The following is a 14,539-nucleotide window of genomic DNA, read 5'->3' on the forward strand; positions in this document are numbered from 1 at the left end:
ACCAGAAAGAGTACGTTCCGGATTTCTGCGTTTAACTGCGCATTTGCTGACTCCGCAACTTGCTCCTCGATTTCACAACTAATAACGGTGAGCGCGGTTAGGCTCACTGTTATTTTGAAAGCAATTTCCGGCCCAAAGTGTACGGTTACATTATCTAGGTGAAGGTCTGGACACCCAACCCTGAATTTCCTCGGGGCCTGGGCAAGGACAGGAAATGGGCTGTGACTCGGTCTCCACCTTGAAGAGTTTCATTGGCCTCCTGGTAGCCTGATGTCACAAAAGGTGGCGCGACCAGCTGAAAGGTATTATCCACCAGAATTCCAATTGCTCACACCTCCTCTGCTCCAAACATACAGGCAACTGTCAAGACACTAGTGTTCAGTATAGTAGTGCAGTGTAAGCAAGACCCACTGGAGAGATTAGTTCATTTCCAGCTGGGCAGTGAAACAAGTTCGCCCTGATCCATTCATTCAGCCGGCGAGATCTCTTCAACGCGAAGTTTTTAAACAAGCAGAGCAAATGGTAGTCATTTCTGGATTTCCATGTTTGACTGCGCATGCGCTTTCTCCGGAACTTGCTCTTCCATTTGCCATGAAATAACATGAGCCCTGTTAGCCTTGCTGTTACTTCATGAACAATTTCTGGGCCAATATCAATAGGTTTCAGACAGATTTGAAACCAGGAAGCAAGATCGGGTTTCGGAATGGCCAAACCCAAAACAAAACCAGCAACAATTCATTCCCATTAATTTAAGTAATGTCTATATGCATCCTTAAATCCAATGCCACAGCACAGAAGTGCCCACAATCTGGCACCACATGAGTAATAAGGATGACTAGTATGGAAAAAGAAGAACTTGGGCTATTCTTCTGAGCTAGGGTTAAGTTGCAAGTATATTATCAGAACAAAGTAGAGGGAGCTGTACCCTCTCTTCAGTTATGACACTGGGTGCCTAAAAGTGTTCTATTCCCCAACATTACCATGACATTACTCAATTTGGCGAGCACAGAATATCAGTAAAACAAATAAGCAGTCATGCTGTGCAACTGGATTAAGGGTGCATTTATACTTTAACTTAAGTGATCTGAGAGCAAATCATTGCCAGTTGTGGAGATTTTTTGACCTTCCTCCTCGTTCATTCAACCTTCAATACAGACAAACTATACCAAAATAGTACAAAAACTAGAGGGAGGAAACTCTGACCTAAATATTAAGGCCAATGTAGATTACAGCTATGCCAAAGCGATATCAACTTGAACAGTCAGATCAAAAACAATATCGTTTAGTGAATGTATGAATGCTGCTTTGGAAATAATGTCAAGAAACCCGGTGGATATTAACCCAAGAGGTGCCATTGCCGATGCAGGATTGGATCTAACTCTGCTAGGTGTTCTTTGGTCAGCAGGAGAACATAATGCAATGTATGCTACAACCTAATCTTTGCTGTCTAATAGGCATTACTAAATTAAACTGCTAAATTATTCAATTTTTCTCCCTCTGTAGGATGTTAAAGCTCTAAGGAAAAAAATGGTATTTTGTTCTCAATACAAGTATGTAATACTAAGTGGAATTTCAGCATCATTATTTCTGAAGATAAATCAAACTTGGATATAATTTCAAGTAAAAATGATCAATGTGATTTTATTAGTGCTCTCTCCAAACCAAAGAACCAGTTCTATAAATACTGAGAGATTGTCATCAATGTCGCCTCCAGAGAGTGTGTTCAAATCAAGTACTCACAAAGATAGAAGTACATATCTCACCCTTGGTAATGAAGGTACAGACAGACACTTGGCAGAAACTGCCAGCAGGGAGACTTGGCTAAAATGTACATAGAATCACAACAGCAGAGAAGGAGGTCATTCGGCCCATCAAGCTTGTGCCGGCTCTTTGTCAGAGCAATCCAGTTAGTCCCATTCCCCCGCTCTTTCCTCGTCGCCCTGCAAATTTTTTCCCTTCAAATATTTGTCCAATTCCTTTTTGAAAGCCATGATTGAATCTGCATCCACCACCCTCTCAGGCAATGCATTCCAGTCCAGATCATAACTACTCGCTGCATAAAAAAGTTTTTCTTCACGTCGCCTTTGGTTCTTTCGCCAATCATCTTCAATCTGTGTCCTCTGGTTCTCGACCTGCCAACAAGAACAGTTTCTCTTAATTTACTTTATCTAAACCAGTTACGATTTTGCACACTTCTATCAAATCTCCTCTTAATCTTCTCTGCTCTAAGGAGAACAACCCCAGCTTCTCCAGTCTATCCACATAACTGAAGTCCCTCATCCCTGGCACCATTCTCGTGAATCTCTCTAAGGCCTTCACATCCTTCCTAAAGTGTGGTGCCCAGAATTGGACACAATACTCCAGTTGTGACCGAACCAGTGTTTTATAAAGGTTCAACATAACTTCTTTACTTTACAGCAATTACTCTCAACTTGAAAGCATCAGTACTTTTTCTGGATCGCCCTGATCAACAGCAGAATGAACATCTTCGACTTTCACCCCTTTTGATATTTCTTCAAGAGGCATCATTGTGTCAGGAACAAAATTTTTACAACACAAAACGCACGACAGTGGTTTCACAGAGCTTTTCTCATCTCAGTTGGTAATGTTGGGAGTCCCTCCAAGGTAAATTGTACATTGCTTGTATTGCACATACCACTGGTAAGATGGAGGATGAAGAAATAACCCTTTTCTACATTACCACTTTAACTCTTCCTCCTTTTCACTCCAAATCTTACACATTGGGGGTAATTTTAACCTAATCTGCTTGGCGAGAAGCTGAAGGGATCGGATTGGCCGTCTGTTTTACACCCTGCCTGATTTTACTTTTCATTGACTTAACTGGCAATAAAATCGGGCGGGTGTAAAAAGGTGGCCGATTGATCGCTCCGGTTTCCTGCCGAGCAACTTAGGTTACAATTACCTGATTCTCTCTTCTTACTCCCCTCTACCCAACCTGCTATTTGGTACTTACTGCTTTCAAGCTGTTGTAACTCCAGGGATCCCAAGTATTTTCATCTCATTTCCAAAATATGCTGCGCACCTGTAGTTTTGAATGAATCATGTTTACTGTAATAACCCATGTGGCAAAGTCGGCATCTATATAAAAAGACAAACGTACAGCAATGCATATACACTTTCAAAACCAAATCCTGTTGCCTTTCTTCTCTTAGCAATTTTATTTTTCCTTCTTTCAGTCCCTTTGCAATGAACTACTCTCAAGCCCAAGGCTGAGAGGAGTTCGTGATCTGCTTCCAGGTCTGAGTCAGTGATGCTCGCTTCAGTTTTAAAATTCTCATCTTTGTTTTCAATCCTTCCATGGTCTCGCCCCTCCCTATCTCTGTAACCTCGTCCTGCCATACAACCCTCCGAGATCTCTGCAATCCTCCAATTCTGGCCTCTTGTGCATCCTCAATTTTCATCGCTCCGCAATTGGCGGCCGTGCCTTCAGCTGTCTAGGCCCTAAGCTCTGGAATTCCCTCCCTAAATCTCTCCGCCTCTGTCTCCTCCTTTAAGACACTCCTTAAAACCTACCTTTTTAACCAAGCTTTTGGTCACCTATCCAAATATGTCATGTGGCTCGGTGTCAAATTTTGTCTGTTAACGCTCCTATGAAGCACCTTGGGATTTACTACATTAAAGACACTACATAAATGAGAGTTGTTGCTGTTGAGTTCTATGAGACCTTTTTATTAATGTTTGTGATCTGTAACTCACCTGCTGCTTCTTCATGCTGTCCTCCAGGGAAGCTGCTCATCTCCATTCAGCACCCATTATTGATGGTAGAACCAGAATAAAGAAAATGCCTCTGGGGTAACCTGCTGGTGGGAACTCATGTCCTACCACTGTTACTCAAATTAGACAAGCAGCACACTGCACCATCAAAGCTCCTATATTATTTTAATTTCAGTACCTTGCGTGCTTATGCACATCATCACTAACTCTTCGACGATTTGTATTACAGCTGCTTCTAGACTTTACAATAAAGTTAGATAAAAATGAGACTCACGTTAGGTGACTCGTGCCATCGTAAGGCAGTTGTCCAACTGACAGTAATTAGGAGCAACGACAGTCTGCACTAACTAGATATTCTGCCCGGTAGTAGTGATAAAAACAGTAGAGGAATGTATTCCATTCCCACCTCCCAGTTGCTATCAGGGCTTGGAGAAAAGACTGAGCTAATTTGCACAAGGGCAGACTAGCATTTACAGAGTCAAAGTCTAAAGATTCCATCCCCTCAAATTTAGGAACTGCCAGTAGCAACTCTGTTTCAAGGTAGCCTCATCACCACCAGGTTACTTACTAACAGTGACCTGAGTGGTTTAGTAATACGTCTGGATTCCTTCGAAGAAAAACAAAACAGAGCCAGCCCAAGTATTCCTCTGTTTAAACTACACACTGGCACTTACACAAAAGAGCCACGACAATACATTAAAGTCTGCTTCACGGGTGGACAATATGTAAGGTATCAGTTTGCAAAGATGAAAAAAACTTACCTCGGCAGCAGCAGAATTCCAGTGGTATCACTGGAAGAAAATCGGCCATGGAATAAAGTGCACCATTTGCGCTGTAAATCCATGTGACCAGGTAATTATGAGTTTGTGTAAGACAAAGTAATCAGAAATAAAATATCTGTGAATGTAGAAATAGGCTGCTGGGGCAACAATAAGGAGCTGTGGGATTCAGCCAAACTTTATTATATTATCTTTTAAAAAAAAAAATTATTTTGTAAAATGCTAAAAGAAGAAAAATTCTTGCAGTACAAAACAGCTTTCTGCTTATTTCCTACTTGCCTTTCCTCAATGTCTCTTCATCTAAATGGCAATTCTACCCTATCTTAGGTTTCCATTGGCTTGAAAATGAGAGAAAATTCAGGTTTATTGCATTAAGGGACACCACACACATTAATAATGTGGGCAGTCAGCATTTTCTGCACAAGTTTGGGCAAACATGGTCAGGTGAGAACATGTGTGTTAGTTCATTATTTCCTGAGCGTTCAAACGTTCACTGGTAAAAATCACGGTATTTTCCAGATCTGCTTGTGGTGCAGGTTCAGTTCTTACTTCAGATCCTCATCCTCTTGTCTCATTCTCTTGAGAAGATGCTCACTGATTGCCGCAAGAGGGTTTGCCTTAAATGCAGGGTCGTCAATCGTAGCTTTGAATCTGGCCACTTCTTCCTCTCTGAAACATAAATAAATAAGTGCAACGTCAGCATATATGCAGAGAGAAAATTTAGAGGCATAGTAACCATAACTCCAAACTCAAGAAACCATAACCAGAAACCATAGTAACCATAAGCCTCCAGAACCAGCCAGAAAGTACAACCCAAAAATGAAAAACACTCAACAAACTATTGGATATCATGATGACATCCAATAATTTTGTTCACTAGATATTCTGGCATCCTCAGTTCTGATGATGTGTGTATGATTAGGAGAAAACCAATACCACTATAGTCAAGAAAGTCATTCTTAAAACTGCAAGCTCTGCATGTATTGACATGTACAAACCTGCAGTCCAAGCATCATAAGTTTCTTGTAAATATGTATAGTACCAGTATGTTATTCTCAGGATAACAAGTAGTTGCTTTATGTGGCTCAAACTGGCAGTCATTAATTTGCAATCCACCAGCAGCAGACTTAACGAACTGTTTTCACCATCAACTGTTCCCACTGATGCCAGTACAATCAGCACTGGGCAGATAAAAATCCAATGAATTGGGTTTGGTGTAACATTCATTTCCTGTAACATGTGCAGCTAATATTAAACTAATTTTCTTGTTTCGCCTATGTGATTATGATCTCTTAACTGGAGAATAGCCACAACAATCTAATACACTGAACTCCCAAACTTGTGATGTCAGACTAGTGGCTGGGCCTCCCAACGGTGGCAAAGGGCTCTCCTCATCAAACCTTGTAAGGCTACCCACTCTTAATTTTAATTGTGCAGGGAGCCTATCCAACTGGCTGGGGGATGAGAAATTAAGCAATGGCAACAGCTCTTCTTCGGTGGCTGCAACTCACCCGTATGGGGTGACCTTTTTTTCTGGCCGTGATGGAAGGTCTGTGTTCACTGGAGTTACACTGACAAACTTTAGAAAAATATTGTACAGCTAAGAGCAAAAAGTGTTGTTTTTCATAGAAACTTACAGCACAGAAGGAGGTCATTCAGCCCATCGAGCCTGTGTCGGCTCTTTGAAAGAACTATCTAATGAGTCCCACTTCCCTGCTCTTTTCCCCATAGCCCTGCAAAAATTTTCCTCTTCAAGTATTTATCCAATTCCCTTTTGAAAGTTACTACTGAACCTGCTTCCACTATCCTTTCAGGCACTACGTTTCAGATCATTACAACCCGCTGCATAAAAAAAAAAATCATCTCCACATCTCTCCCTTGGTTCCTTTGCCAATTACCGTAAGTGTGTGTGTCTTGGCACCGACCCTCGTGCCTGTGGAAACAGTTTCTCCCCAACTAGTCTATCAAAACCCTTTACAATTTTGAACACCTCTATTATATCTCCCCTTAACCTCTGCTCCAAGGAGAACAATCTCAGCTTCTATGTTAACAGTACTATATTAACAGAAGCTGTTGCTGGAACCAGAAATGTGGAGAAAATCCCCCACTCACTGAGGACACCCTGGAGGTCCAGTTGCTTTAGGTGCAGCAAAGGCCATTTTTAGAGCACAAGGCCAGTCTCCCATCAAAACCGAAGTTCAAACTCCTTGGATGGAGGTGGCACAGAGTAAGGACCCGAAAGCAAATGAGGAAGGAACTTTCTGATATCAGGAGGTGCATCAATATAAGTGTAACCACCTTTGTACACATTCTGACTTTTGTGAGGTGCAGCACCCTTGGGGAGGTACCAATGCAAAGCACCAAGTTATGTAAAGATCATCACTCAATAAACTTTGAGCATTTTATTTCTCCGTACTGCAGACAGTTTCTGTTGGGAACGGCCATGTTAAGGCAACAATTGATGGTAGAAGATGACAGTTAAGGTAGCAAGGGATGACACACCAACTGAAGTAGTCCTGATATTCAAAATGAATGGAGGCATCAACCAAGAAATTACAGACCTGATAGTGGAACCTCAGTGGAGGGGGGAAAATGCTCAAAAGACCAATGGCCACAATCAGTATTCATTTGCAGAGCAGAAAGAAAAGTAAAAAGATTTCAGATGCAACTTGTTATTAAAAAAAATAAATCTACTGGATTTCAGAAAGCAAGAAAGCCAGAAAGAAAGAAAGCCAGAACTGCAATTATATAGCACCTTTTACAACCTCAGGACGTCTCAAAGCTTTTCAGCCAACAAAGTACTTTTGAAGTGTAGTCATGGTTGTAATGTAAGAAACGCGGCAGCCAATTTGTGCACAAGGTCCCACAAACAGAAATGAAATAAATGACTAGATAATCCGGGTGTGAGGTTGCTTGTGGGATAAATAATGGCAGGTCATCAGAGAGAACTCCCCTGCTCTTCTTTGAAATAGTGTCATGAGATCTTTTATGTCCACCCGAGAGGGCAGACGGGGCCTCGGTTTAATATCTCATCCAAAAGACGTCACCTCCGACAATGCAGCACTCCCTCAGTACTGCACTGGAGTGTCAGCCTGGATTTTGTGCTGACATCTTTGGAACTAAATTAGTGGACAAGGTATAGCCAGTATATACAACATACTAGTATTTTTAGGAGTCACATCAAGCATCACATCGAAACCTTCTAAAGAGAACGAAAACACCAAAGATTATTGGCAAGTCAACTTGCTGAACTGAAAATTGGTTTGGCAGCAGAAAGCAGGTGGTCACGATAACTGGACAAGGCTCTGTCTGCAGCTCAACTATCATAAACGTGACAGAGATCACATCTAGTAATCTTAGACATTTGTTTTGACACCAATTAATCTTGGCAGGTAACCAATGTAGGGAGATTGAAAACAGTCAATGCAATTTTAATAATTGAGGAATTTGCCATGGATGCTCACAAACAAAAACCAATGTTTATTTGCTGATGACATTCTAAATATAGAAAAAAACCACATCTGCGCATTACATCCACAGCCTCTCATTTCTTCTCTTGGTTTTTGGATTATGCAATCAACTATTCAAAGATCATGAAACTGTAGTCATCATCTGACAATTTTACATAGACTATGTTAAGAGGCAAATACTTTGTCATTTCCTATACAAAAAAGGATAATAAGGTTAAACCAATGGATAATGTTAGGAGATAGCCTAATCACTTCTTGGGTGTGCCTAATGTATTTCCTTTAATAAAAAAAAAGGTGGGCTCCAAAGCAATTACTTCTTGAGCATGACAGTACTTTCCATCACAGACATATATCCCAAACCACATTAACAGATTAGGCTCCATGTTTATCAGGTGGGCCAGTAATAATTGTCAGTCTAAATGCTCTCCAAAAAGTGGGATGTTTGGGCTTCTCCATCCATTATGTATTACCAAGAAATAGGGGAACGTTCAGGACTCCAACCCTGTTCCAGGATATCTCTGGGCAGTGTAAGATCCTGACTGAGCGTTAGCATCAAAGTGGGGTGGGAGAGGATAATACTGGCCCTTTCACCTCACTTTTCTCAGTGCCATGATGTGCTAAAACAGAGGGCACCTGTTGGTGGTGGGGCTTGTGCCAAGATCAACTGCAGACCAGAGATTCTGCAGGGGTCCTGGAGGACCTCAAAGATCTACAGTGATTGCATGTACATGCTTTTTGTTTGTCGCCTCTTTTGAACATGCTTTCCAGGGCTTTGGGACCTTCTGACTACTGCACCTGTTTCTGCTGCCCTGTTCCCCCACCCCCCATCCCATTCCCAGTGCAAAGCCCTATCAGAGGGCAGAATGGTGCTAGGAGAGCTCTCGGCTCATGCTTATGGTCCAAGCCAGGAATTTTGGCTGTAATACTCACTTAGCAGGCACATTACACCTCTGGTCTCGACAGGATTAATCAGACTATCCTTAAGTGCACTAATGTTGTACTACTATTGATTTCTCTTTATATTGTAGCAATGTTAACCTATTTAACCTTTAGCCTTCACCTGTTAAGCAGGGAAGTACAAGTCACTTTAAAGTACCATTGGGCTGTTGGGCCAGGGCTGACCCTACAGCAATGGTCAGCTTCAGGATGAAGTAATAAGAGACTTAATTGAAGACATGCCATTGCATACTGGTTCCTAAAGTTTCAGAGAACTTTAATCATTTGATAACAGTGTGGGAAAACAGTTAGCTCTGCAAAGGAAAACATCTGGACGTATATCATCTTTAATTGGTACCAATGATACAGAAACAAAGACAGACTTATAATTAAAGGTTTGGTAGAATAGCAATTATATGGAACAAGAGTGAAATTATCGATAACAAAGTAAGGGAGTTAAACCAACGGTAAAAGAGCTTGTTAAGTAAGGAAAATTAAAGTTACAGATAAGGCATAAGTCAGATAAATTCTCCTTAAATGGAGTTTTTAAAAAAAACTTTTCTATAATTCGTGTGGATTGTCACGTACAGGAAGCGAGAGAAATGTACAAGATACTGAGCTCAGAACTGTAACACGTTTGAATCCCCAACCATCATCAGGTTTGGTTATAAGTACTACCTTTTGAGTGTACTTATTGCATCTACTGTATGCTTCAAAAACCTAATGCACCTGATTTCAGTGTTTAAGAGCCTTATTGAAAACCTTATGCTAATCGCACACTGTGTCTTTCTGGTACCTGGCAGGAGGTCAGAAAGAAAAATGTGTTTTTTTTTGTATAGAAAAGTGATCAACAACAATTTACATTTGTGTAACACCTTTAACAGTGTAAAATGTCCCAAGGCACTTCACAGGAGCATTTTCAAATGAGTTTTGACACTGAGCCACATAAGGAGATATGAGGACAGGTGACCAAAAGCTTGGTCAAAGAGGTAGGTTTTAAGGAGTGTCTTAAAGGAGGAGAGGTGGAGAGGTTTAAGGAGGGAATTCCAGAGCTTAGAGCCTAGGCCACCAATGGTGGAGCAATTAAAATTGGGGATGGGCAAGAGGCAAGAATTGGAGGAGCGCAGAGATCTCAGAGGATTGTAGGGCTAGAGGAGGTTACAGAGATAGGGAGGGGCGAGGCCATGCAGGGATTTGAAAACATGGATGAAAATTTTAAAATCATGGCATTGCCAGACTGGGAGTCAATGTAGGTCAGCGGGCGCATGGGTGAACGCACACCCTAAATCTTCCTTCAGTGCATCTAGAATGCATTTGGTTGGTCCCCTGGACATCAAAGTTTCGTCGTCCAGGATACTGCTGAAATACTACAAAATGTCCGATAGTAAGTGTAAACGGAGTTTGTTTTACAGGTTTCCTGTGGTGTTGCTCATGGTAATCTGGAATTTAAAGCACAGTTGTGATATTCAGCTGCTAGCCTGGGGAAGTGATCTAAATTGACAAATCCAAGTCATAGCAGCTGCTTGTAAACTCCTGGGAGCCTGAATTTCATGTAGAAAGATTTGCAGCAACACATGATACATGGACAATGGCCCATGATATATATTTACACAATGGATGATTCCAATATACGATAATAAGTGTAAAAAGAGACATTTTCTGGTCCTTTTTGATAAGGATAATGTGGATCTAAAAGGGCTATTTCACTTAAACTGTGACTGCAGTACCAGGGGATAAGACTAAAACATTGATTAAACACAATCAGAGATTAAAATAGAAAATCCCTTTCAGAACAGCAGATCTGTGGAACAGAATGCCTTGAAAGTACAGTAAAATACTTAGTTAAATCGGCTTTTTTTAAAAACAAAATCTGGTTATAAAATGGGTTGAAGGTTCATGAAATACGTATAGATCATCAAGTACTCCATGGAGCGATGTGGCTCCAGTCTCACTCAGTCCTGACTACTGGAATGTCATCCATGAAATGTTACGGGTCAGTGTTGAGTAATGTTGCTTTAATATTCTGAAATATTTTGCTCAGTTTGCTTTGGAGTTCGGGAGGAAGATTAGAGTTTTCTCTGGCAGAAGTTTGCTGATAGTTATTTTCCCCTGTCACAATTTCTGATTTTTATCTCTCTCTCTTTCACACACTCACACATCAGCCGGAGAGGCTAACAATTACTCAATATACAGTAATCTGTACACTGAAATGGTATGATAATTGTGCCAAACTCTTCAAAGTAAAAGGATACTACAATGCAGAGCTTTACAAAAGAAAGCAACTGCATTTATTTACAATTAATTCATATGAAGGATAAAAATCAGGAACTACTAAGACTACAATAGACGCATATAACAATATATACTATGAGGCAGTCTGTAATGGCTCCTCAATCTTTAAAAACATAGGATCCTCCAAAATTTTGTTTCTAACTGACAAGATCAGTCTGTTTCTTCTCACAAATACAATGATGACGATCTCGAAAGATATAAAGATTTTGCACATCCTCATTCAACATGCGAATCTATACAAGAGAATAAAGCAGTCCTTTTACTTGAAGGGTACAGTACTACTAATTAAAAATGAAAGAAATGAACCACTTTCACGTTTTAAATAAATTAAGCCAATGAGTCAAACTTTGCTACAGCTCCCAGCAGATTAAATAATTTAACAACAGTATAAATTGTACACAGTTTATAGGAAGGATCAAGAGCGAGAGAAAGGAGGAAAAAGAAATAAATAATTATTCAAGTCAATTGCAAAATACTCGTCTAATCCCTTACACAACATTCTCGGACAGGAATAACATTTATTGAATTAAGAACCTTCAATTCCTGAGCCAGTCATCAATTTGGATTCGGTACTGCTGTTCATTTATTCCCCAATTAAAGTTCAATATTCAAACAGCGTAAAGATAAAGCTGAGAAACCAAATCAAACACAATATTGTTCTGGGTAGGAGAAAAGGCCAATACATGAACAGAGGGAATGTACAGATCAGGTTTGTTTTTGTTCTACTATAATTCATGGGTTGGAAGCTAAGTAGGTGTGGCTGAGTGGTAGCACTTTCACCTCTGAGTCAGAAGGTTGTGAGTTGAAGCCCTACTACACATTTCAGCACATAATCCAGGCTGACACTTCAGTGCAGAACTGAAGGAGTGCTACACTGCCGGAGGTGCCATCTTTTGGATGAGACGTTAAACTAAGGCCCCTATTCAGGTGGACATAAACGATCCCTTGGCATTATTTGAAGAAAAGCAGGAGAGTTCTCCCGGTGTCCAGGCCAATGTTTATTCCACAACCAACATCACAAACATATTATTTGGTCATTTATCTCACTGCTGTTTGTGTGGCCTTGCTGTGTCCAAAATGGCTGCCACATTTCTCTATATTACAATAATGATTATACTTCACAAATACTTCCTTGACTGTGAAGTGCTCTGGGACATCCTGAGGTTATGAAAGGCATTATAAAAACGCAAGTTCTTTTACATAGAACGTACAGCACAGAAACAGGCCATTCGGCCCAACAGGCCTATGCCGGTGTTTATGCTCCATACACGCCTCCCCTCACCCTTCTTGATCTAACCCCATCAACATATCCTTCTGGAAGGATTGCTCTCTTTCTATACAAACCATCAACTCAGATTTGCAAATATTTGAGAGATACTAGGATTAGCATTCACTATAATTCCGGAGGGTTTATTGAAACCATTCTGGAGTTGTGCAGATACCTCTCGAGTACTGAGAGCATTTGATACTCACATTAGTTTCCGTTTTTGAGCATGCCGCATCTTATTGTACTGTGTTGTTTCAGGCTTTTTTTTCGCACTGTTAGAAAATAAAAGAAACAATTGTTAAACATCCTGTAATTTAGTAAAAACTGTATTTGATAAGGAAGGCATTTGTACACAGCTCTTCTATTTAGCACACAAGAGGTGTCCCGCTGTTAGAATCATGGCAAGATCTGCTGCCATTGTCAGAATTGTAGCAGTATTCTTGTATCACTTTGAGAGCTGCTGCAACTGCCCCTGTGCCGGAGTCATAGCCCCTGTAGCATGGCCACAGCTGCACCTCCTTCACAGCTGCTATCTCATTCAGAGTCTCTTTCCCCTGCTCTTTCCCCATAGCATTGCAAATTTTTCCTTTTCAAGTATTTATCCAATTCCCTTTTGAAAGTTACTACTGAATCTGCTTCCACCACCCTTTCAGGCAGTGAATTCCAGATCATTACAACTCGCTGCATAAAACATTTCTCCTCTGGTTCTTTTGCCAATTATCTTAACTCTGTGTCCTCTGGTTACCGACCCTTCTACCAGTGAAAACAGTTTCTCCCTATCCACTCTATCAAAACCCCTAATAACTCTGAACGCCTCTATTAAATCTCACCATAACTTTCTCTGCTCTAAAGAGAACAATCCCCTCTCTAGTAATCTCGCAGCAGGTCAAACCAGAAACAGTGGTACTGTATAAACAGATGATTATTTGTTTGGTTTCACCTTCAGTATAGGCTAATGGCATCCGGCAAGCATTGTTCTTAAGTACCTTGCTGCTGTCCTATAAAAGTCAAAATCAAGAGTTTTATAGGATCTATAAATTCTATTATCATGACTACAAGTTTCATTTAATTTCAGTTCATTAATTGCAATTATTTCAAATTAGGATGGGGAAGTCAGTAAAAATTTTCCAGCACACACAGAATTTGATTTTTCACTGCTACTGCTTACAAAATGAAACAATCCAACTTATAACCAACATTTACATTTTTCCATCGCACTTTACACATTGCAACACAAGTCTACTATTCCCAGACCCTTTTCAGATGGAGGAAGAGCATCATGACAGACCCTCAGGACTCACACAATTCTCTCCATCATGGAATGAAGAACGAGGATACTATGAGTTCCTCCACAACTATCTCGGTTGAATAGAACCCTCATCCAAAGGCATATTCACTACTGGCTGCAAGAACAAAGTCAACCCCTCAGCTTTCATGAGGTACTCTGTTGAACAGACTTGTAAACAGCTAATCAAGCTCATTATACATACTGGGACTAAAACCTGCGGCTGCATGCATATGAAATAAATGTCTTCAATTAAATTAAATGAAAAGCAATGGATCACTCTCAAAGGTGGGTTGGATTTTATTTAATAACAATTCCTAAAAATAACTAATGAGTAATCAATCTGTATGAAATTTCATTCATTCTAAGTATTTTGGCCTTAATTTTGTTGTAATAAAGCATGTACAATGTTGTTTATGCAATAAATTTCCCAAACCAGGGTGCTGCATTTCCCAACGTTATTCTTCACTTGTCGGTAGGTCTTTGGGCAGGTGGGAGGAGCAGGGTGGGGGAGGGGGCGATGTTAGCAGACTGCAGCTTAATTCAAAATTGGAATCTCGCTTAAAGCACTGGGGGCAGTGTTGTAACGAAGAGCACACAACCTTAGTAAAAATCTCCATCATGCCATATTCAAAACCTCAGCAGTTCTCTCTTTTCAGCACTCGCTTAAACCTGACAGGTTTTTCCTTTCAGGTCACTTTGCTGTAGATTGTAAGACACAGGCAATTTCCAAGTGTTTCACCCTGCGAGGATCTTGCTACATTCAATCCTGCAA

General features: G+C 40.6%; 1 protein-coding gene across 3 annotated transcripts in view; it reads right to left on the reverse strand.

The window, feature by feature from the left end:
- Positions 1 to 1,614: 1,614 nt before the first annotated feature.
- The window catches only part of slx9 (SLX9 ribosome biogenesis factor), a 135,878-nt gene continuing 122,953 nt past the window's right edge, over positions 1,615 to 14,539 (reverse strand). Inside the window, exons 5-8 of one of the 3 annotated variants that reach the window (XM_067988006.1) lie at positions 12,686 to 12,751; positions 5,064 to 5,183; positions 2,975 to 3,099; positions 2,043 to 2,132 (exon numbers count right to left, since the gene is read on the reverse strand). In XM_067988006.1, the coding sequence (XP_067844107.1) occupies positions 3,015 to 3,099; positions 5,064 to 5,183; positions 12,686 to 12,751 (271 nt within the window). In that variant the 3' untranslated portion in view covers positions 2,043 to 2,132; positions 2,975 to 3,014. Of the gene's footprint in view, positions 2,133 to 2,974; positions 3,100 to 5,063; positions 5,184 to 12,685; positions 12,752 to 14,539 lie in introns of all 3 variants that reach the window. The other 2 variants (XM_067988007.1, XM_067988005.1) reach the window with 2 other exon arrangements.

Source organism: Heptranchias perlo, chromosome 7, assembly GCF_035084215.1.
Source record: "Heptranchias perlo isolate sHepPer1 chromosome 7, sHepPer1.hap1, whole genome shotgun sequence".
Classification (NCBI taxonomy): domain Eukaryota; kingdom Metazoa; phylum Chordata; class Chondrichthyes; order Hexanchiformes; family Hexanchidae; genus Heptranchias; species Heptranchias perlo.